Genomic DNA, 23,733 nt, shown 5'->3' on the forward strand with positions numbered 1-23,733 from the left:
TTCTCAGCCGGGATGTAGGCTCAGGTACCCCGGTACGATCGCCAGGTATAACACCGCAGTATGTCGCCGTAAAATTGCGATATCCCAACACCACACCCCGATATATTGCCATAAAATCCCCCAAACCGCCAGGAGGCCCCAAAATCGCCTTTATTTATAAACAAACGGGGCAGGTTCAGAGCCTCAACGCGGCTCCGGGGAGCACAGATGGGGTAAAAATGGGGTGGGGGACACTGGGATGTACTGGGACGAGACTGGGAGGTACTGGGATGGGACTGGGAGGTACTGGGAGGGGCCACTATTGGTAGTAGAGCTCCAGGTTCATCCCATCGTGGATCTCATCTGAAGCCAGAGTTAAGGAAAAACCCAAAAGTTTTTGGGGTTTTGTGTGCAGGGGACAAAGGATTTGGGGAGGGGTTTAGGGGATTTTGGGATTGGAAGATTTTGGGGGGGTTTAGGGTTGGAGGATTTTGGGAAAGGGTTTTAGGGGTTGATGGATTTTTGGGGGGGGTTTTGCGACTTATGAATTTTGGGGAGGGGTTTTGGGGTCCCAGGTGGATACAGTCCCCGAGCGTGACGTGGTCCTTGAAGATGGTGTACCTGGGGGGGGGGGGGGAGGGTAGGGAGGGTCATCACCCCCTCCCCAAAATCCCGAGGTTCCCTCCTGACCCCCCCCAAACCCCTGAGGTGTCCCTGTGCGACCCCAGACCCCCCAAAACCCCTCAGGTGCTCCTGAGGAGTCCCCCCAAACCCTTGAGGTGCTCCCCAAACCGCATGGGGTGCATCCCCCACCCCCCCCTGTGTCCCCCAAAATCTCTCAGGTGCTCCCAAAATCCCCCAGATGCCCCCTTAGAGCCCCAAAAACACCTCAGGTGATCACCAGACCCCCCCAGGGTGCCCTCCCCAGTCCCCCAAAACTCCCCAGGTGTCCCCCAAACCCATCAGGTGCCCCCTTAGAGCCCCCCCAGGTGCCCCCCAGACCATTTTTTGAGCACGATCTTGTCCCAGCGGGTTCCAGTCTGAGCTGCAATCAGCTTCTTCAGGTCCCGGATTGAATCCTCGGGGCTGCGGCACCGTCAAGGAAAGGGGAACCCCAAAAAAAACCCCCTGGAATCCCCCTGAACCCCCAAAACCCTCCTGGTGTCTCCAAACCCCTCTCTGAGTCCCCAGCCCACTCCCTGAGTCCCCAAATCCCCCCCCAGAGCCCCCAAATCCCCCCTGGAACCTCAAAACTCCCCCCTGACCCCAAATGTCCCCTGAACTCCCCCAAACCCCACCCAAAAGCCCTCTGGAGCTCCCAAATCCCTCCCAGAGACCCCCAAAATTCCCTTCTGAACCCCCAAGTCTGGATACTTGCATTTCACCCGGACCTTCTTCCCCAGGCGGTCGTTGCAGACGACCTCGATCATGGCTGGGAAATGGGGAAAAAAATGGGAGAAAATGGAGGGGAAAAGGGGGAAAGAGGGGGGAAATGGCGGAAAGGAAGGAAAAGGGGAGGAATGTGGGCAAAAATGAAAACGGGGAAGAGGAGGGAAAGGCAGAAAAGGGGAAAAAATATGGGGGAAAATAGGGGAAGTGAGGAAGAAAGAAAAAGGGGGAGAAGGGGCAGAAGAGGAAGGGAATGAAGAGAAGGAAAAGGGGGAAAATGAGAAAGGGGAATAAAGGGAAAGAGGGAAGAGGAGAAAAAGGAAAAAGGTAAATGGGGGGAAAAGGAGAGAGAAGGGAAAGGGGGAAAGGGGAAAAAACGGGAAGGAAAGGCAAGAACAGAGAAAGGGAAAAGGGCAGAGAAGGGGAAAATGGACGGAAAGAGAAAGAATAGGGGAAAAAATGGGAGAAAAAAAATGGGAAGGTGGAGAAAAGAGGGGAAGGGAGGGAAAAGGGAGAAAATAAAGACGGGGGGAAAGCGGGAGAGTTAAGCAGGGAGGAGCCTCCCGGTACCCCCCGAGCGCTCCCGGTACCCCCCGAGCCCTCCCGGTACCCCCCGAGCGCTCCCGGTACCCCCCGAGCCCTCCCGGAACCCTCCGCGCGCTCCCGGTACCCCCCGAGCGCTCCCGGTACCTCCCGAGCCCTCCCGGTACCTCCCGAGCCCTCCCGGTACCCCCCGAGCGCTCCCGGTACCCCCCGAGCCCTCCCGGTACCCCCCGAGCGCTCCCGGTACCCCCCGAGCCCTCCCGGAACCCTCCGCGCGCTCCCGGTACCCCCCGAGCGCTCCCGGTACCTCCCGAGCCCTCCCGGTACCCCCCGAGCGCTCCCGGTACCTCCCGAGCCCTCCCGGTACCCTTCGAGTCCCTTCGGGATCCCCTAAATCCCTCCCACCCCGGGACCACCGGGCCCTCAAAGATCCGCGCGGTACCTCCCGGGCCTTCTTAGCTCCGCTACAGCCGCGCCGGAACCGGAAGTGGTAGGACAGCTGCGACGGAAGTGATGTCATCAGTGATGGCCAAAATGGCGGCGGATCCTGAGGGGAGTGGAGAAAGAAACTATGGAGAAACGGGGGAAAATTGGGAATTAAAAGATCAATGGGGGGGAACTTGGGAGAATTAGAAGAGAAGTGGGCGGGAAATCAAGAAATTAGAAATGGAGGAATTAAAAGAAAAATGGGGGAAATTAAAAGAGGAATGGGGGAATATTGGGGGAAGTGGGGAGAATTAAAGAAATGGGCAGGAAATCACATAATTAAAAGAGAAATGGGGGACTTAAATAAGAAATGGGGAAAAGGGGGAAATTAAAATAGAAATGGGGAATTAAAAGATAAATGGGCGAAATTGGTGGCCCTGGCTGTCCCTACGGTGGTGTTGGCCATCCCCGACTCTCCCTCTGGTGCCTTTGGTGGCCGTTGGTGGCCATGGCCACCTCCTGGCTCTTCCTGTGCTGGCCCAAGCGGCCCTGCAGTGGCCTCGTGGTGGTCCTCGATGGCTCTGGCCATCCCCATGGTGGCCCCGGTGACCCTGTGGTGACCGTCCGGTGGCCCTCGGTGACCCCTGATGGCCCTGGCCATGCCCTTGGTGGCCACAGTGACTCTGTGGTGGCCCTGGGTGGCCCCACGTCCCCTCTGGCTCCGGTTTCGTTGGTTTGACACACTCGACCCAAAATTGGTTTGGCAGAATTTGGGGGTAAGGGGGGATGGGAAGGGAGGGAGCCCCCAAACCCGGGTTGGGGGTGGGAGACCCCAAGATCGGGGGATGGGGGGGAAGGGGGTTTTCCCCTCCACATCCCCAAGTTTGGGGTCCTCGAGGAAGTTTTGGGGTCCCCCCATGCTAAGGGAGGGGGAGGAGGGGAACCCCAAAGCCTGGGGAGGGGCTGGACCCCCACGTGTGTCCCCAACACCCTGAGGGGTCTGGGGGGTCCCCGAAACCCGGAGGGTGGGGGTCCCTGATACCCTGGGGGTCCCCAAAACACAGGGAGCCCCCAGTGTGAGGGAACTCCAATTACTGGGTAGGGGTCTCCAAATTTTGGGGGGTTCCCAATACACTGGGGGGGTCCCTGCATCCCAGGAGGGGGTGCCCAAGCTCTGGGGGCTCCCCAAAGTATGGGGGACCCTCAATCCTGGGGGTCCCAAAGTTCATTGTGGATCCCCAGAACTTGGGGGGGATCCCCAAAATGTGGGCATGGTCTCAACATCCCAGGGAGAATCCCCAAGCCCTGGGGGGTGTCCCCAGATTGTGGGATCCCATCAATTTTGGGGGGGTCCCAAATTCAAGGGGTTTCCCAGAACTTGGTGGGGGGGCCCCCACATCTGTTAAAGGTCCTCTTTGTCCCCCCCCGGATTTTGGGGGTCCCCCCATCCCTATGTACACGTGGTGAGGCCCCCCCCGGCTGGGGGGGTTGTGCTTCCGGGGGGGCCCCGCTGGGGTTGAGGGGATCCCCGGAGAGGGGGGGCGGTTTTGGGGGGCCCCCCGTGCAGGGGGTGGGGGGGGGGGGGGCTGGTCCATTTACATCTATATTACAAGGAAAATGTGTCTCTTTTGGGGGGGGTCCCCATTTCTCCCCGCTGTGGGGGGACCCCTCAGTTTGGGGGGGTGTCAGATTTCCCCACCCCCGGCTCGTTGCTGCCGAGGCCGTGGGGGCCCCCCCGAGGATGGCTTTTGGGGGGGGGGCCCCAGAACAGGGCTGTGGAACCCCCCCAAAACCCCGGGGTGGGGGCACGAGGGGGGGCCCGTGCAAGGTCCTGGCGCAAGGTCCTGGCGCAAAGGGGGGGGCGCGGCCGCGCGAGGTCCCCGAGCGCCGTCCCCGCGAGGCGCCGGATCCTCAGGCAAGGCCCGGTGCTCGGTCAGGGCCCGGTCCTGGCGCGAGGCCTGGTCCTCGTGTGAGGCCGTGACGGCGATGACGCCGCTGGCTCCTCGTGCCAGGCCTGGTGCTCGTTCAGGGCCCGTTCCTCATTCAAGACCCGGCCCTCGTGTGATGCCGCGGCCTCGCACGACCGCGGCTCCTCGTGCCAGGCCGGGCTGTCCCCTCCGGTCGCCGCTCGGGGCCGGCTCCTCGTGCGAGGCTGGAGGTCCTCGAGCGGCACCGGACCCTCGTGCGAGGCCGCTCCCCCCTCCCCCCATCATGAGGACAAACCCTCGTGCCGGGGAGCCGTGGCTTGAGGCCGGAGCCCGGCGCAAGGCCTTGTCCTCATGCTGGGGGGGGTCATTGCTCTGGGCCAGACCCCTGTGTGCCCCCACAGCCTCCAGCGAGGGGGTGGTCCTGGGGGTTCCCCCAAAGGCCGGGGGTTCCCTCAAATGCCAGGGTTCCCCAAAGGTCGCTCCCCGCTCCCCCATCAGCAAAGCTTTGCACGATTGGGACATTTTAACGAGTGAAGGCGCCAGCGCTCATTGGTTACAGACGGCAGAACTTTTGATTAATTAATATCCCAATTTGCTGGTTCCATCTCCCCCCTCCCACGTGAATTATCGCAGGGTGCAGCTCTTCCCTCCCTGGGGCCTGAGCAGGGGAGCGATGGCTCTGGGCTGGATGAGCTCTGGCCGCCGTCTCCCACTGCCAGAATTTCCTTTTCCTGCAGGAATTTCTCAACCCAAGCTCTCAGAGCTGCCAATCATCACCTGTCACCTGACAGTGACAATGACAGGGATGGGGACAGACCCAAACCTGACCCCTCCCACACCCCCAGCCCAGCCCAACGGGGTCCCCAAAACCCCCAGGTCCTTGACACTGCCCAGGGCCTGTGACCGCCCCCCAGTCCTCCCAGTGATCCCCCAGTCCTCCCAGTGATCCCCCCAGTGCTCCCAGTGATTCCCCCCAGTCCTCCCAGTGATCCCCCAGTGACTCCCCAGTGCTCCCAGTATCCCTTTCCAGTCCCTGGTGCTCCCCGGGCTGGGGGGCAGTGCTGGGGTCAGGGGGGCCTGGGGGCAGTCCTCCCAGTGATCCCCCCAGTCCTCCCAGTGATCCCCCAGTGCTCCCAGTGACTCCCCAGTGCTCCCAGTGACCCCCCCCCAGTACCCCCATCTCCCTCCCACTTCCCACCATTTCTCCCCCAGTGCTCCCAGTATCCCTTTCCAGTCCCTCCCAGTATTCCCAGTACCTGGTGCTCCCCGGGCTGGGGGGCAGTGCTGAGGTCAGGGGGGCCTGGGGGGCTGGGGGGGGGCAGGGGCAGAGGTGAGGGGGGGACCCACCCCAAAATGGGGGGGGGGAATGGGGGAGGGGCTTAAGGAATCTGGAGGGTCCTGGAGGGGTTTAAGGGGAATTTTTGGGGAGTTGAGGGGGGTGGGGTGGTCCTGGGGGTTTAAAGGGGAATTTTGGAAGGTCCCAGCCCTGAGAGGGTCTGGGAGAGGGAAAAGGGTCCAGGGATGGGGGTCTGGGGGGGGGATTTGTTGGGGGTTATTGTGGGGAGGGGGACTATTTTTGGAGGTGGAGATTTTGAGGAGGGGGATTATTTGGGGGGGTTGGGGATTATTTTGGAGGGGTTGTTTTAGGATGGGGATTATTTTGGGGGGGATTAATTTGGGGGAAGGATTGGATTATTTTAGCACGAGGGGATATTTTGGGGAGGAGGGATTTTTTGGGGGGTTGGAGATTATTTGGTGAGGGGGATTATTTGGAGAGGATTATTTTGGGGGGAAAGGGATGATTTTAGGGTGGGGGTCTCTCACCTGTCCGGCCGTGCACGAGCCAGAGCCCCCCCGCCAGCGCCGCCCCCACCATGAAGGCACCAAAGGAAACGGCGGCCACGGCCCCGGGGGGCACGGCGGGGGCTGGGGGACAGCGTCAGCCCCCAAAATCCTTCCCCCCCAGTTTGGGGGCTGGGACCCCCCCAAAAATTCCTCCCTAAAGTTCCCCCAGGAGGCTGGGACCCCCCCAAACACCCCCAAAAGAGAAACCAGAGCCCCGAGATCCCCCCAGGCCCCCCAACCTCTCCCCCAGGAAGGACCCAGGACTCCGGGAGCCTCCCTCCCCCAAAAGCTCCTCCCCCCAAAGGAAGGAAGGGTTCCCCTTCCAACCCCTCCCCAAGGGTCCTGGGCTCCCCCCAAAAACTTCCCTCCCCTAAAGAGACCCAGGAGTTCGGGACCTACCCCAAAAAAGAGCCAGGGGTCCTTACTCCAGCCCCCTCCCCCAAGTCCCCCCAGGAAGGATTCAGGGCTCCGGCACCCCTCCAAAAGGAAACTCCGGGGTCCAGGACGCCCCAAACTGCCCAATCCCGGGGGTCCCGGTGCCCCCCATCCCTTTCCCGTCACTCACCCACGGGGGGGTCCCGGGGCCGCTCCTGGGGAGGGGGTGGGGGGCGCAGGAACGGGGGTGGCGGCGGGAACGGGAGCGGCGGGAGCCCTGGGGGGGCACCTGGGGGGAGGGGCGGTTATTGGGGGGACAACGGAATGGGGGGAGGGGATCCCTTCTGCCCACGGGGGAGGAATTGGGGGTCCCGGTTGGGAGGGGTGGGGTCTCAGGGGGATCTCAGAGCTGGGGGATGGGGATGAGGTCAGGGGGTCATGGTGGGGGGGTGGTGGTCCCGGGGATGGGGGGCGGCAGTTCGGAGTCCGGGGGTCCCGGGGCTGGGGGGCTGTCGCGGGGTTGGGGGTCTCTGGGGGGTGGTCGCAGTGGGGAGTCCAGGGCTTGGAGGGCGAGGGGGTCCCGGATCTGGGAGAGGTCCCCAGGGGGTCTCGATTAGAGCGGGGTCCCGGGGCTGGGGGGGTCCCGGTCTGGCGGTCCCGGGGTTGGAGCTGAGTTTGGGTTGCGGGGGTCCCGAGGGGAGGGGTCCCGGGGGTGTCCCCGCCGGGGGGTCCCGTACCGGGGGCGGGGGTCGCCGCTGTCCCCAGGGTCACCACGATCGGGCGGGTCACGGTGCGCAGCGCGCGCCCGGGGGCGGGGCCGCCGCGAGGGCGGGGCCTGGGGGCGGGACCTGAGCCGGAGGCTCCGCCCCCTCTGCGGGGACACGGCTCGGCACGGCACTGGGGGGGGGGGGGAGGGGGCGGGATGAACGGGGGTGTCACCCCCGTGTATCCCCTGTCCCGGTGTCCCCGGTGTCACCCCCCACCGTCCCCGGGCTCCCGGTGCCGCCGTGGCCCCGCTCCCGCTGTCCCCCATTCCCGGTGCGTGTCCCCGGCCTGTCCCGCTCCCCAGTTCAGCTTGTCCCCGGCCCCGGTGTTTCCCGTTCCCGATATTCCCCTTTCCCAGTGTCCCCATCCCCTGTGTCCCTCCTTCCCGGTGTGCCCCAATTCCTCTGTGGGCCCATTCCCGTTATCCCGTTGTTATCCCGCTGTTCTCCCGCTCTTATCCCAGTGTTCTCCTGCCGTTATCCCTTCTCTGTTATCCCGTTGCTGTTATCCCATTTCTGTTATCCCTTCTCTGTTATCCCGTTGCCGTTATCCCGTACCGTGGGCAGTCCCCCCGGTGTCCCGGTTCCGCCCCGCTGGCGGCAGAGCCGCAGGCGGCAGTGCAGGAACTGCAGCGGCTCCGGGAACCGTGCCGGGAGCACGAACGAGCCCCGGAGCCGCCGCCGCACTCCCCCGGGCCCCCCACCCGCCCCGCAGCCCCCCCGCAGCACCACGAGCGGCCGCGGCACCGGGGGGGGGCCCCGGGGGGGAACCGGGGACGAGCGCGGGGACACAAAACAGCGGCGGAGAGAGAAACCCAGGCCGGGGGGGGCACGGGACAGCGACACCTGGGGAGCGGGACAGAGGGGACAGAGGGACAGCGACACGTGGGGGTGTCACGGGTCACTGGACAGAGGGGTCACGGGGGGACACGGGGTGAACGGCATCGGGAGCCTCCCCGTGCCTCCCCTCACCTGCCTGAACTCTCGCACCCCCCACCCCCGGTGTCCTCCCCGTGTCCCCCCATCTCCCCCCCCGTGTCCCCTCTGTCCCCTCACCTGCAGGAACGTGCACCCCCCAGTGTCCTCCCTACCCTCCGTGTCCCGTCTATCCCCCCCGTGTCCCCTGTCTCCCCCCCATGTCCCCCAGTGTCCCCATATCCCAATCAATGTCCCCTGTCCCTGTCCCAGTGTCACCTGCAGGAACACGCGTCCCCCCGCGGGCACCGCTCTCGGTCCCGGTTCCCGGTGGAATTCGGGGGAGGGGGCGACGTCCATGCGAAGCCGGGGGCGGCACCGGGGCTGCGGCAACGGCGTCACCGCGGGGCCCCCAGTGCCACCAATGTCACCCCAGTGACCTCCCAGTGCCACCGGTGACCTCTCAGTGCCAACCCAGTAACCTCCCATTACCACCAGTGACCTCCCAGTGCCATCCCAGTACCACCGGTGACCGACCAGTAACATTCCAGTACCACCAGTGACCTGCCAGTAACCTGCCAGTGCTCCCAGCACCTCCCAGTAAGCTCCCAGTTATTCCCCCAATGCACCCAGAGACCTCCAGTGCTCCCAGTACATCCCAGCGTCCCCTCCCAGTGCCCCCTCCCAGTTCTCCCTCCCAGTGTTCCCAGTACAACCCAGTGCTCCCAGTACCAGCACTCACCCCAGGCTGGTCCTCACTGCAGCGCAGCCTCGGGGCTCCTGGGGGTCCCGGGGTGGGGTCGGGGTCACCCCACGGCCAGCCCGGGGGTGGCCCTGGGGACGGTGACACCTCTGGGTGTCCCCTCGAGGCCACCCGGGCCCCTCCCCCCACCCCCGGACACCCAGGACCCACCCCCAGGACCTTCCTGTCCCTACATGTCACCCAATGTCCCCCCGTGACCCCCCCCCCCCCGGGACCTTCCTGTCCCTAAATGTCACCCAATGTCCCTCAGTGACCCCCCCCGGGACCCTCCTGCCACCCCCGTCCCTTCATGACCCCCCCGTCCCCTCTGTCCCCCCCCCACCTGCGGCCCCCCCCCCGGGCAGGAGGAGGATGAGGATGAGGAGGGTGAGGGGGGGGCTCGGTGGCGCTGCCATCCTGTCCCCAAGGTGTCCCCAAGGTGTCCCCGCCCACACTAGGGGGGGAATGTCCCCGTGTCCCCCCGCCCCCCACCTCCCGTCGCCCCGGTGACACCCTTGGGCCGCGGGGACGTCACGGGAGGCGTCACCCGAGTGCCCCCGCATGTCCCTGAGGTGCCACCGCTGCTCCCCCGGGTGTTCCCAACCCCCCCCCAGCGTCACCTGTCACTGTTACCGGTGTCCCCAAACCCCCCTAATGTCACCTGGGTCCTCCAGCTGTTCCCCGTGTCCCCTGCTGCCTCCCTGTGTCACCAGTGTCCCCTGTGCCATGCTGTCTTGTGTCCCTTCGCTGTGCCCAATGTCCCCACCCTCCACCTTCCCATCCCTGTCCCCATCCCCGATGTCCCCAATGTCCCATCCCACTGTCCCCAATGTCCCCCCATCCCAATGTCCCCCATGTCCCATCCCAGTGTCCCCAGTGATCCCCGCGTCCCAGCCGTGTCCCAAATGTCCCCCTCCACATCCCAATGTCCCCAATGTCCCTGTGTCCCCACCCCAGTGTCCCACATGTCCCATCTCAGTGTCCCCAATGTCCCCCCTCCCCATCAAAATGTCTCCCCATATTTCCCCATGTCCCCACTGTCCTATGTCCATCCCAGTGGCCCCAATGTCCCCATGCGTCCCCAGAGCCTGACGCCGACGCGGCCCCTTGGGTTCCACATGCGCATTTATAATAATAATTAATAATAATAATTAATAATAATTAATGAGGGTGGCAGGGGCGCGGCGCCGCCCGCGCCCCCAATGCACTAAAACTGCACCTGCTGGCCTTGGGGACAGCGGGGACACGGAGGGGACACAGCCCGGTCCTGATTGTCACCGTGTCACCCCCGTGCCACCTCGGCACCCAGGGCCACCCCGGGCCGTGTCCCCAGAGTCACATCCCAGTGTCATATCTGCGGTGTCACATCCCGGTGTCACATCCATGGTGTCACATCCCCTGGCAGAGTCCCCAGTGTCACATCCCGGTGTCACATCCGTGGTGTCACATCCCTGGGACCAGGCCCTGCGATGTCACATCCGTCACATGTCCGTGTCCCCATTGCCACAGCCTGGGGACATCTGTGTCCTGTGCCATCCTGGTGCCATCCCCATGACACAGCTGGGGGACGTCTGTGTGCCACTTCCCGGTGCCATCTCTGTGTCCCTGTGTCACATCCCAGTGCTATCTCTGTCCTGTGTCCCTGTGTCACTTCCCGGTGCCATCTCTGTGTCCGTGTCACATCCCAGTGCCATCTCTGTCCTGGTGCTATGCCTGTGTCCTGTGTCACTTCCTGGTGCCATCTCTGTCCTGTATCCCTGTGTCACATCCCAGTGCCATCTCTGTCCTGGTGCCATCCCTGTGTCACTTCCTGGTGCCATCTGTGTCCTGTGTCACATCCCGGTGCCATCCTGGTATCATCTCCATCCTGTGTTCCCGTGTCACATCCCGGTGCCATCTCTGTGTCACATCCCGGTGCCATCTCTGTTCGATGTCACCTCCCGGTGCCATCTCCGTGCCATCCTTCCATGTCCCCTTGCTGTCACATCCTGGTGCTGGTTCTCCATGCTGTCCCCTGTCCCCCATGCCACATTTCTGCACCATCTCCGTGTCCCCGAGTGCCATCTCCGTGTCACGTCCCCGTGTCCTGGTGCCACCTCCACGTCCCCTCAATGTCACCTCGGGGCCGAGTGCCACATCCCCAGGCCCCGTTGTCACACCCGTGTCACATCCCCCAGCCATGTCCGTGTCCTGGGCCACCTCCCAGAAGTGTCACCTCCGAGTGTCACACCCTCAGTGCCACGTCCCTGTCCTGTCCCCACACAGGACCCTGTGGGAAACTGAGGCATAGCCAGGGGGGACAGGGAGGGGACAGGGCTGTCCCCTGGCCTCGGGAAGGTGGGGTCAGCAGGAGGGGACACACTGGGACACGATGGGGACACTCCAGGCCAGGCCAGGGCTGTGGTGGCCATGGCAGTGTCATTGTCACACTGGGTGGCACAGGGGAGTGGCACAGGTGTCCCAGCCCAGGGCAGTGTCCCTGTCCCAGGAGGGTGGCCCTGTCCCAGGGATGTCCCGGCTGTCCCCGATGTCCCAGGGATGTCCCGGCTGTCCCAGGTGTCCCCTGCCGGGCGTGGCGGCGCCGGGCTGGCGCTACCTGGTGAAGAAGGGCAGGTGGTGGCCCAGGCCACCCCCCGGGCGTGGGGACTCTGTCCGGGCCATCACATCCTTGAACCAGGTGGCCACATCCACCTCGAGCGTCTCGTAGCGCTTGATGAAGGTGTGCTCCTGTGGGGACACGGGGACATGGGGACAGCAGGGACACACAGGGACATGGGGACACACAGGGACATGGGGACTGCAGGGACATAGGCTTGGGGACACAGGGATGGAGCACCAAGGGACAGAGGTGACAATGATGGGTGACACTGACAGGTGAGACACTGACAGTAACAGGTGACAGGTGTAACAGGTGACAGGTGTGACAGATGACAGGTGTGACATGTGACAGATGACAGGTGTGACAGGTGACACTCACCAGTAACTTGTTGTACTTTGGTCTCTTCCTGTGGTCCTTGGTGAGGCTGGGGGAGGGGACAGGAGGTGAGCAACTGTGGGACCCCGGCCCTGTCCCTATGTCCCCAATGTCCCCAGTGTGTCCCCGATGTCCCCAGTGTTTCCCCAATGTCCCCAGTGTGTTCCCGATGTCCCCAGTGTGTACACAAGGTCCCCAGTGTCCCCAGTGTGTCCCCATGTCCCCAGTGTGTTCCCAGTATGTCCCCAATGTCCCCAGTGTGTCCACAATGTTTCCCCAATGTCCCCAGTGTGTTCCCGATGTCCCCAGTGTGTACACAAGGTCCCCAGTGTCCCCAGTCTGTCCCCATGTCCCCAGTGTGTCCCCGGTGTGTCCCCAATGTCCACAGTGTCCCCGATGTCCCCAGTGCTTCCCCAATGTCCCCAGTGTGTCCCCGATGTCCCCAGTGTTTCCCCGATGTCCCCAGTGTGTTCCCGATGTCCCCAGTGTGTACACAAGGTCCCCAGTGTGTCCCCATGTCCCCAGTGTGTTCCCAGTATGTCCCCATGTCCCCACTGTTTCCCCAATGTCCCCAGTGTGTCCACAATGTTTCCCCAATGTCCCCAGTGTGTCCACAATGTCCCCAGTGCTTCCCCAATGTCCCCAATGTCCCCAGTGTGTCCCTGATGTCCCCAGTGTTTCCCCAATGTCCCCAGTGTCACTCACCAGTCTCGGACGAAGGCCTGGAAGTCCCCAGAGAAGCCCATGGCTGGGGGCAGCAGGGGGGGATCCTCCTGCAGCACCTTGGTCAGCACCTCGAAATCTGTCTTACAGTTCTGATACGGGAACTGCCCCGTGGCCAGCTCCACCTGCGACAGGTGACACACATGGGACAGCTGACACAGGTGTGACACAAGTGTGACACAAGTGTGACACAAGTGAGACAGGTGACACAGGGACAGCTGACACAGGTGTGACATAGGTGTGACACAGACAAGTGTGACACAGGTGAGATACAGGTGTGACAGGTGACACAGGGACAGCTGACACAAGTGTGACAGGGCCAGGTGTGACAGGGCCAGGTGGGAGACAGGTGGCACGGCAGGGCTGAGGTCACTCTGAGGGACCCTGAGGACACTCTGGGGACCCAGAGATGGGCTGGGGTCAGTCTGGGAACACTTGGGGACAGCTCAGGACACTGGGGTGGGTTGGGGAAAGTCTGGTGACAGTTTTGGAACACTGGGATGGGTCAGGGACACTTTGGGGACACTGACCAGGGAGATGCCGAGGCTCCAGACGTCGGCCCGGATGTCGTAGTCGGGCTTGGTGGGGTCGGGGGGGTCGATGCGCTCGGGCTGGGGGCAGGGGTGGGATTGCGGTGAGGGACCCCCCCTCCAGAGCCCCAAATCTGGGGTGGGGGACCCCAAAACCTCCAAATCTGGGAGCCCCCAAAACCTAAAACCTTAAACCTGGGGGACCCCCCAAAACCCCAAACCTGGGAAACCTCAAACACCCAGAACCCCAAACCTGGGGGGACGCCATGGCACCCCCAAAGCCCCTGTGGGGCTGGGGGATGTCCCTAACCCTGTGTACCCAATGTCGCCCTGATATCCCCAGTGATGTCCCCTCACCGCCATGTAGGCCGCACACCCCGCACTGAGGGATGTCCCTCCCCAGTGATGTCCCCCATGTCCCCAGTGCTGTCCCCAGTGTCCCCATGTCCCCAGTGCTGTCCCCTCACCGCCATGTAGGCTGCACACCCCGCACTGAGGGATGTCCCTCCCCAGTGATGTCTCCCATGTCCCCAGTGCTGTCCCCAGTGTCCCCATGTCCCCAGTGCTGTCCCCTCACCGCCATGTAGGCCGCACACCCCGCACTCCGGGTCTTGGCCTTGGAGTCCACGAGGCGGCCGCTGATTCCGAAGTCGCAGAGCTTGACCTGGCCCCGCTCGTCCAGCAGGATGTTGGAGGGTTTGACGTCCCTGTGGATCACCCCGTGCTTCTCCTTCAGGTACAGCAGCGCCTTCACGATCTGGGGACAGGGTCTGTGTCACCTCAATGTCACCTCGGTGTCACCATCACTGTCACCATCACCGTCAGCCTGCCCCAATGACCCCCATGGTCAGCCTGTGCCTCTCCTTCAGGTACAGCAGCGCCTTCACGATCTGGGGACAGGGATTGTCCCCACTGTCACCTCAGTGTCACCATCACTGCCCAGAACCCTGAGACATCCTGACTGTCCCCAATGTCCCCAGTGTCACTTCAGTGTCACCCACCCTGCTCACTGTCACCCTGCCCAGGACCCACTGCCTGTCCACAATGTCCCCACTGTCCCTACAGTCCCCAAAGTCCCCGAGTGTCCCCACTGCCCCCAGTGTCCCCAATGTCCCCAGTGTCCTCAATGTCCCCAAGTGTCCCCACTGCCCCCAGTATCCCCAATGTCACTCACTGCCACTGTCATCTTGCCCAGGATGCGCTCAGGGATGGGGCCCTGGATTCGCTTCTTGAGCTTCTCTGCGCAGGTGCCCATGAGCTCCATGGCAATGAACACATCAGTCTGCGGACAGAACAGCACTGGGATGGACTGGGATGGACTGGGAGAGCACTGAGCTCCATGCCAATGAACACGTCCGTCTGGGGACACAGGAGCACTGTGATGGACTGGGAGTGCACATACATGTACTGGGGGCACTGGGAGGACACTGGGGGGGCCATGGATGGATCTAGACCCCTCAGGTACCCCTCCAGGTGCCCCAGGTGCTCACACTGGTGATGAAGGTACTGAAGCACTGCACGATGTAGGGGCATTCATAGCCCCAGGTACCCCCAGATGCCCCCAGGTGTGTCCAGGTACCCCCATGTGCGCCCAGGTACTCCTAGGTACCCCCAGGTGCTCACGTTGGTGATGAAGGTGCCGAAGCACTGCACGATGTAGGGGCAGTCGTGGCTCTTGAGCACCACGTCCAGGTCCATCAGGATCCTCTTGTTCTCCTCGCGGTTCCCAGAGCGCCGCATTTGCTGAGGTTGGGGGAGGGGAGGGGTCATAGGTGTCCCTGGGAAGGCTCACGGGGGTGACCTCAATGTCCCCAAGGACAGGGGACTGTCCCCACCTTGACAGCGATGACGTGGCCAGTCTTGCGGAAGCGCATCTTCCACACCTGCCCGCAGGTGCCGCTACCGATCTCGCCCAGGTTCTCCAGGTCATTGATCTCTGCCTGGTACCGCTGGGGGGACGTGGGGAGGGGTCAGGGAACACCTGAGACACCCCTGGTCTCACCTGTGTGTCCACAGCCACGTAACCCCTCCCAGTCCTCAGACGTGCCTCCCAGAACCAGGTGACCCCCCCCCCCCCATAACCAGGTAACCCCCCCATAACCAGGAAACCCCTCCATACTCAGGTAATCCCTCACATAACTAGGTGACTCCTCCATACCCAGGTAACCCCTCCATAACCAGGTGACCCCTCCCCATAACCAGGTAACACCCCCATAACCAGGTGACCCCTCCCTATAACCAGGTAACCCCCCATAACCAGGTGACCGCTCCCCATAACCAGGTAACAACCCCATAACCAGGTGACTGCCCCATAACCAGGTGAACCCTGTGACTCACCTGTCCCCCCACCGTCAGGTATCCTGTCTGTTTCATTATCTCCTGCAGCTTCTGGTCGATCTCGATGCTGGGGGAGGGGGTGGGTAGGATAAGAACTCAGCCAATCGGCTCAGGGCATGGGGAGAGCTCAGCCAATCGGAAGAGACCATGGGGAGAACTCAGCCAATCAGATGACACCATGCAGAGAGCTCAGCCAATCAGATCAGGGCATGAGGAGAGCTCAGCCAATGAGCTCAGGGCACGGGGAAAGCCTGGCCAATCAGCTTAGGGCACAGCGAGATGTCATTTAATCAGCTCAGAGCAAGGCAAGATCCTGGTCAATCAGCTCAGGAAAAGGGGTAAGCCCAGCCAATCAGCACACAGGGGATCACAGCTCTGGCCAATGATCACACAGATCTCATGTCCATGCAGCCAATCAGCAACTGGGATCCTCTGAACCATCAACCAATCAGCAGCTGTAGGCTCTGCTGCAGCCAATGAGTGCTTGAGATCACCCTGAAGCTCTGACCAATGAGAACACCATGCCCTAGAGCTTCTGGCCAATCAGGGCTGCCAGCCCTCAGCAGCCAATCAGCAGCTGCAGGCACCTGAACATCCAACCAATCACTGAGCAGAGCCTCCTGTCCCACCAGTCAGAGAACAAAATTTCCCCTGAATCTCTGGCCAATCAGAGGACACGATCTCCCTGAATCTCTGGCCAATCACCACCTGCACACTCCGGTCCATCCAGCCAATCAGCACAAGCTTCGTGCTCAGCCAATCAACTCTGGAGTTCTACCCAATCAGAGCACAGAATTCGCTCGGATCTCTGGCCAATCAGAACATGGGATCCCCCCGAGCCTCAGGGCAAACAGGGCACATGACCCTCCGCAAGCCAATCAGAGCATGAGATCCTTTGCTGGCCAATCAGAGCACAGGATCACCCCAAAGCTCCGGCCAATCACAGTACAGGATCTCCCTAGATGGCTGACCAATCAGGGCACAGGATCACTGAAATCCGCTGACCAATCAGAGTACTTTACCCTCTACTGGCCAATCAGGGCACACAATCCCACCACCCTTTGGCCAATCAGAGCACAGGATCCCACCACCCTGCAGCCAATCAGCTGCCAGGCTGTCCCCAAACAGCCAATGAGGGTTTGGGGGCGTGTCCTCACCTCTCCAGGCTGCGCGGCACCAGGAACGGGGGCGGGGGCAGCCCCAGCATCTGCCGGGGCCGGGGGGGGAGGCGCGGGCTGGGGGTTCTCGGGAGGGCCCCCCCGGCCCCCCTCGCTCACCAGGGGCAGCTGCAGGGCTGGGGAGGGGGAGAGCAGAGTCAGGGACCCCCAAAAACAGGGCAGGACCCCAAAAATGGGGAGAGAAACCTGAAAATGGGGAACCCAAGAATGGGGGGAGAAGAGAGAAAACAGGGAACCCCAAAAATGGGGGAGAAACCCAAAAATGGGGGAGAAATAAACCCAAAAATGGGCAACACCAAAATGGCGGGAAACCAAAAAATGGGGAACAACCTCAAAAATGGGGAACCCGAAAATTGGGGAGAGAACCCCCCAAAAATGGGGAACCCAAAAAATAGGGACAGAACCTCAAAAATGGGGGAGAACCCCAATAACGGAGAACTTAAAAATATGAAGAAAACCTCAAAAATGGGGAAGAGAACCCCCAAAAATGGTGGGGTAGAAGCCAAAAAATGGGGGAGAACCCCAAAACCAGAGAGCCCAGATATGGGGAGAAAACCCTGAAAATGGGAGAAAACCCCAAAAATGGAGAACCTAAAAATATAGAGAGACCCCACAAAATTGGGATAAAACCTCAAAAGTGGCAGAGAGAACCCCAAAAATGGGGGAGAGAATCCAAAAAATGAGCAGAGACACAGCAGGGACCCCAAAATCCATGTGGGGGAGAAGCCAGCCAGGAACCCCAAAATTGGTGGGGGGGACAAAAAAACAACTCATGAACCCCGAAAAGGCTCATCAGGAACACAAAAAATGGGGAACAGACACGTGAGGAACCCCCAAGAACTGTGGGGGATGTGTCAGAACCCCAAAAATGGGATGGAGGGAAAACTCCACGGCCCCAAAAAAGGGGTGAAAGAATCGTTAAGACCCCAACGGGTGGGGGGAAGTCAGAACCCTATAAATTTTCTGGTCCCATTTCCCAAGATCCCAACTCTGGTTCTGCTCAATTTTTCCCCAGTTTTGAATTTCCTGCCCCATTTTCCCAATTCTTGCCCTGATTTTTTCCCTCCCTTCCTCATTTTCCTCATTTCTGCTCTTCCTGCCTTATTTCTCCACCCCATTTCCCCACTTTTTCTCCTTTTCCCCACAGTTTCTCTTCATTTTTCCTGTTTCCCTATTTCCATTTCCCTCATTCTTGCCCCATTTTGCTTTTCCTTCACCATTTATGCCTCATTTCCCCCAATCTCCTGTTCCCCCATTCCTGCCCCATTTTTATCCTTCCCATTCCATTCCCAGCCCCCCTCATGCCCCATTTTTCACATTTTCCCCTCATTTTCTCCCATTTCCCTCTCATTTTTCTCAATTTCCCCTCCATTTCCCCCAAATTCCCCCCATTTTCTCTATTTCCCCATTTCCCCCCATTCTTCCCAATTTTCCCCAATTTCCTCCCCGTCTTTCCCATTTCCCCCCAATTTTCCCCATTCTTCCCCCACTTCCTCCACAATTTTCCTCCATTTCCCCCCATTTCTCCCATTCCCCCCTTTCATCCTCCCACTTCCCCCCAATTTTCTCCCCCATTCTTCCCTTATTTCCCCAATTTTCCCCATTTCCCCCCATTTTTCCACCACGCTTCCCCAATTCCCCCCAATTTTCTCCCCCATATTCTTACCTATTTCCCCCCATTCTTTCCCAATTTCCCCCATTCTTCCCATTTCCCCCATTTCCTCCCTCATTTCCCCCATTATTCCCCAATTTTCTCTCCCATTTCCCCCATTCTTTTTCATTTTCCCTATTTCCCCCCATTCTTCCCCATTTCCCCCCAGTTTCCTCCCTCATTTCCCCCATTTTTCTCTCCCATTTCCCCCAGTTTTTTCCCCATTTCCCCCATTCTTTTTCATTTTCCCCCATATTTTCTCCCCCCCAAATTTCCCATTTCCCCCCCAATTTTCCCATCCCGAGCGGCCGCATGCTCCACGGGGCCGGTGGGGGGGGGGGAGGGGAGGGGCACTCCATGCCACAGCCGGGGGTGGGGGAGGGGGCAACATTCCAGGGTGGGTGGGGGGGGGGTGGGGGGTCATTCCAGGGTGGGGGGAGGTGCAAAGAAACCACAGGATGTGTGTGTGGGAGGGGAAGGGTTAAAATGAGGAGGGGTCCCCCCAAATTTTTTTTGGGGGGGGGCCGGGGGGGGGGGGCAGGGGGGGAGGAAAAGCTGCTCCAAGAGGGAAACTGAGGCACGGAAAGTGTTAAAGGGGGTCCCCAAATTTTTAATTTTTTTTTTTTTTTGGGAGGGGGAATTGAGGCACAGGGAGGGGTTAAAATTAGGAGGGGTCCCCAAATTAATTTTTTTGGGGGGGGGGAAGGGGGAGGTACCTGCTCGCTGGGACGGAGCGGGAGCGGGGCTAAGGGTGATGACGATGACTGGAAATTATTTTTTGGGGAGGGGGGAGGCAGGAGGGAGAAAATAAAAAATGGGGGAAAAAAAAAATAAAAAAAAAAGAAAAAGAGAATAAATTATAAAGGTAAAAATTATAAAGGTAACGATCAGGCTGAATTCATGAACTGGGGCAGAAATGAATTGGAATTGTGGGGAATGAATTTAAATTACGGAGCACAAACTGATTTGAATTGGGAGGAATGAATTTGAGTTGAGGGCAGAAATGAATTGAAATTGTGGGGAATGAATTTAAATTGGGGGAGAGAAATTAATTTAAATTACGGAGCAGAAATTAATTTAAATTGGGAAGAAAGACTTCAAGTTGGGGGAAAATTAATTTAAATTGGGGGGGACAGGAATGAAATTGGGGGAAGAAATTGAAATTGGGGGGCAAAAATTAATTTAAACTGGAGAAAATTAATTTAACTTTATTGGGGAATTAATTGTGGAGAAAGTAACTTATTGGGGGCAGAAATTAATTTAAATGGGGGGAATTGATTTAAATTAGGGGAAAATATTTAAATTGAGGAAATGAATTTAAATTGGAGGGAATTAATTAAATTAGAGAGGATGAGCTTTAATTAGAGGGGGCAGAAATGAATTTAAATTGGGGGGACAAATGAAATTGAGCTGAAGTTGGGGGGGACAGGAATGAAATGGGGGGGCAGAAATCTGAATAAAATGTAAATAAAATTTAAATGAAATTAAATTGGGGGAAGGGACAGAGGTGAAATTAGGGGGGAGGGGAGGGGACAGGAGCAAAATTCAGAGGAAAAAAAATTTGGGGGGCACAAAAATGAATTTAAATTGGGGGAAATTCACCTTAAACTGGGGCAGGATGGCAATGAATTTGGGGGGGGAATGAATTTAAATTTGTGGGGGGGATAAAAATGAACTGAAATTTGAAAAGGGGGGGAGAGGAGGGGGGGGGGCGGGGCTGGTCCTTTCCCCCTGGACCAAAAAATCCTGGAAAATCACACCCCAAATAAACACCTGGAAAAGCTGAGGGGTCCTACCTGGCACGGGGGGGTCCTTGAGGTGAGAAAAATTGGGGGGGAAACTCCAAAAAAATCCCAATCCCAACCCCCCTCACAGCCCCCAAATTCCCCCCACCCCCCAAAACATAATCCCTTTAAAGAAACCCTAAAAAAAACAAAAAAAAATCCCCTAAACCAGCCAGAACAGCCCCCAAATGTCCTTAAACCTCCCCAAACACCCCAAACAATGGCCCCAAATAACCCAAAAATAACCTCAAGTTCCTCCAAACTGCCCTAAAATGCTCCTAAACAACCCCAAAATTGTCCTCAACACACAAAAACAGCTTCAGACCCCAAGTAAAACCCTACAAAATACAGAATTTCCCCAAAATTTCCCTAAACCGCCTCAAACGCCCAAAAATGACCCCACATTCCCCAAAACAGCCTCAAAACCACAACCCCCCCCCCCCCCCAAAACTGCCCTAAAATGCTCCCAAAAGCCCTAAATTGTCCTCAACACCCCAAAGCGAGCCTTGGATCCCCCATAAAACCCCCAGCCCCACAAATGAGGCAGAATTGCCCCAAACTCCACAAAAATGGCCCCAAATCAGCTTCAAAGCCCACTAAAAAAAAACCAAACCCGAATTGCATTTAAAACGCTCCAAAACTGCCCCAGACAACCCAAAAGGTTCCTAAATCCCCTAAAATGTCCTGAATACCCTAAAATACTCCTCCCCCAAACAACGTGTCCCCCCCCCGCCCCAAAACAACCCAGAGCTGCCACAAAATGTCCCTGAACTGTCCCAAAATATCCTCAGTCCCCCAAAAGGAGCCAGAGCTGCCCCCAAACTGTTCCTAAATCCCTCAAACCGCCCCTGAGGCTCCTAAACATCCTCAAACAAAGCAGAAAGGCCCTAAAATGGCCCCAGATGATCCCAAAGAGCCCTAAATTGTTCTCAACGCCCCAAATGAGCCTGGGAGCATCCCCCCAAAAAAACCCAAAAAACACGGTCCCATAAACAAACCAAAAATGCCTCAAAATGTAACCAAAACTGCCCTAAGGAGCCCAGAACCGCCCCAAACTGTCCCAAAACTGTCCCAAACACCCCAAAACTGCCCCCACACGCCCCAAAAAGCCCCCAAAACTACCCCAAAACTGCCCCAAAAAGCCCAGGACTACACCAAAACCGCCCTATAATGTCCCCAAACACCCCAAAAACGGCCCCAAAATGTCCCCGAAGCTGCCCCCAAACACCCCAAAACTGCACCCAAACACCCCAAAACTGCCTCCAAATGTCCCCAAAACTGCCCCAAACATCCCAAACCGCCCCAAAACTGCCCCAAACACCCCAAAACCGCCCCAAACACCCCAAAACTTGCCCAAATGTCCCTACAACTGCCCCAAATACCCCAAAATTTTCTCAAACACCCCAAAACTGTCCCAAAGATCCCAAAACTGTCCGAAAGAGGCCCTAAACTGTTCCAAACACCCCAAAATTGCCTCAAACACCCCAGAGCTGTTCAAAAGACCCCAGACCTGCCGCGAAGACACCAAACGCCCCAGAACTTCCCCAAATATCCCAAAATTTCCCCAAACATCCCAAAATCATCCCAAACACCCCAGCAGCGCCCCGAAACCTCCCCAAGCCCACAAAAACTCCCCTAAATCCCCCTCGTCCCCCTCACGGGCCCCTCAGCCCAGATCCCCTCCCCCCTCCTCCCCTCCCCCACCGCGGCCTCCCCTCCGCCGCCGCGGCCCCCCCGGGGCCGTTCTCCCCCCGCAGCCCCGGCCCCGCTTACTGGGGCGGGCGCGGGCGGGGCCGATGTCGAGGTTGAGGTCAATTCTTCGCCGCGCCTCGCGATTCTCCTGCTTCAGCTTCGCCTCCAGTCGCGACAGCTTCTGCTCCAGCGAGGACGCCGCCATCTTCCCCCCCCCCCACGTCGCGCATGCGCGGCGCCCGTGAGGGGCGGGCCTTGAGGCCCCCGCCGGCCGCCGTACGGAGGGAAGGCGCAGAGGGCGCCGCCGTCTTCCCCCCGGTGTGGCTATTGCGCATGCGTACTGCGATATCCTGTGGTCTAAGAGTCTCGCCAGCCGCCGTACAGAGGGAAGGAGAGGAGGGCGCCGCCATCTTCCCCCGGGAGACGTCATTGCACATGCGCAGAGTAACGGGAGACAGTTATGAGCCTGACCCGCCGCTGTAGATGGAGGAGAACTGATGGAAGACATCGGGGGGTCTTGAGTTCCTATGGTGGCTGTAGGAAGGAGAGGTGAGGCCGTGGGGAGCGTTGGGCCCGAACGGAAAGTGGACGCCTGGACGCCGCCATCTTCACCGAGGAACGGCCATTGCGCATGCGCGCAGCACAGGGCTTTCGGGCCTCTCCGGCCGCCGTAGGATAGTGGGACACAAAGTTTATTTGACCCCACCAGCCGCCGTAGGGCGGGGGAAATGGAGCGGCTTTTGGCTTCTCCAGCCGCCGTAGGGGCACACGGTGGAGGGGCGATCCCACATAAACATTTATGGGGCTTCATGGGCATGTGGGGACAATTAGGGCCTATTTAGGAATTCTGTGGGTCGAAAACGCTGTATGGAAGCTGAGGATATTTTAGAGCGGCTCGGAGCACATTAGGAGTGTTGGGGCATTGGTGGCTTTAGCGGTGCCTGAGGCTGTTTTTGGGGCACTTTAGGCTGGTTTGCGGGAAGTTATTGCTCCTTTAGTGAAGCCTGAGGCTGTTTTGGGGTGCTTGGGGCAGTTTAAGAGCAATTTAGAGGTGCCGAGGCGGTCTTAGAGCAGCCGAGGCTTGTTTGTGGAGCGGGCCTTTTGAACCCCGCCGGCCCCCGTAGGGGCTTCTCTGTAGGCCCGAACGCACTCGCGCCCCCTGCCGGGCTGCACCTTCCCCTTACTGGGGGTCCCCCCCCGACCCCCCCATTCCACCCAAATCCCCCCTTTTGGGGGGAGGCTCTAAAGCGGAAGGACGCCCCCCACGAAATGTGGGGCTACCACCCCCTAAAAACCCTCCCCACCCCCCGCATTTTGTATTATTTCATTTTTCTGTTTTTATTTAAAAAAAACCCAAAACTAGCCAGGCCCGGGGAAGGGGGGAGGGGCAGACTGGGGGGGGGGGGGGTGGTTTGGGGGGGCTCCCCCCCCTCGTGGCCAAGGGGTCAGGGGGCCGCACCCCAGTTCGGGGAGGGGGGGATGGCACAGGCTGGGGCAAAGTTAAAACATCTCCGGGCAGAGCCCCCCAACTCCCTCCCCCCGTGGTAAAAATCCCCCCAAAAAGAAAAGGGGGATCCCCTAAAAAGGGGGGTCCCTCAAGTAGGGGTGACCCCCTCCTCTCCCTGAGAGGACCCCCAAAAGAGAGGTGACCCCCACAAGGAGCAGGGTGCCAGAGAGAGAGCTGACCCCCCAAAAGTTGGGATGTCCCCCTCAGAGTGTGGGATCCCCCCCAAAAGAGGGGTGGACCCCTCTAAACAGAAGTGACCCTCCCCCAAAAGAGGGGTCCCCCCCAAGAAGAAGCCCCCCCAAAAGAGGGGTGAGACCCCCCCAAAGGAGAAATGACACCCCCCAAAGGGAAGCCCCCTCCCCCAAATAAGGGGTGGGACCCTCCCAGAAGAAAGGCAACACCTCAAAAGAGAGGGGTCCCCAAAAGAAGTGCCCCCCCCAAAAGAGAGACT

General features: G+C 59.6%; 3 protein-coding genes across 3 annotated transcripts; all 3 read right to left on the bottom strand.

Annotated features, from left to right (window-relative positions):
• Positions 1–129: 129 nt before the first annotated feature.
• On the bottom strand, positions 130–2,411 carry UBL5 (ubiquitin like 5). Its single transcript, XM_062511898.1, has 5 exons — positions 2,354–2,411; positions 1,354–1,411; positions 982–1,065; positions 563–600; positions 130–342 (listed from the first exon to the last, which is right to left on the bottom strand). Exons 2-5 carry the CDS (start codon positions 1,407–1,409, stop codon positions 299–301), a joined length of 222 nt encoding a protein of 73 aa, XP_062367882.1. The 5' UTR covers positions 1,410–1,411; positions 2,354–2,411; the 3' UTR covers positions 130–298.
• Positions 1,913–8,653, bottom strand: TGFBR3L (transforming growth factor beta receptor 3 like). The gene is made up of 11 exons (XM_062511759.1): positions 8,444–8,653; positions 7,808–8,095; positions 7,223–7,382; positions 6,676–6,774; positions 6,090–6,191; positions 5,522–5,573; positions 4,388–4,686; positions 4,235–4,339; positions 3,735–3,847; positions 2,789–3,031; positions 1,913–2,458 (listed from the first exon to the last, which is right to left on the bottom strand). The coding sequence occupies exons 1-11, from the start codon at positions 8,651–8,653 to the stop codon at positions 1,913–1,915; spliced, it is 2,217 nt and encodes a 738-aa protein (XP_062367743.1).
• Positions 8,654–11,362: 2,709 nt separating this feature from the next.
• Positions 11,363–21,991, bottom strand: MAP2K7 (mitogen-activated protein kinase kinase 7). Its single transcript, XM_062511850.1, is given in 13 exon segments — positions 11,363–11,633; positions 11,884–11,929; positions 12,586–12,728; positions 13,134–13,214; positions 13,711–13,890; positions 14,308–14,415; positions 14,757–14,876; positions 14,969–15,082; positions 15,471–15,537; positions 16,628–16,695; positions 16,697–16,764; positions 19,016–19,063; positions 21,857–21,991. Coding segments are annotated over 13 exon segments (1,302 nt in total). The 5' UTR covers positions 21,981–21,991; the 3' UTR covers positions 11,363–11,498.
• Between the last annotated feature and the right edge of the window lie 1,742 nt (positions 21,992–23,733).

Source organism: Cinclus cinclus, chromosome 32, assembly GCF_963662255.1.
Source record: "Cinclus cinclus chromosome 32, bCinCin1.1, whole genome shotgun sequence".
Taxonomy (NCBI): domain Eukaryota; kingdom Metazoa; phylum Chordata; class Aves; order Passeriformes; family Cinclidae; genus Cinclus; species Cinclus cinclus.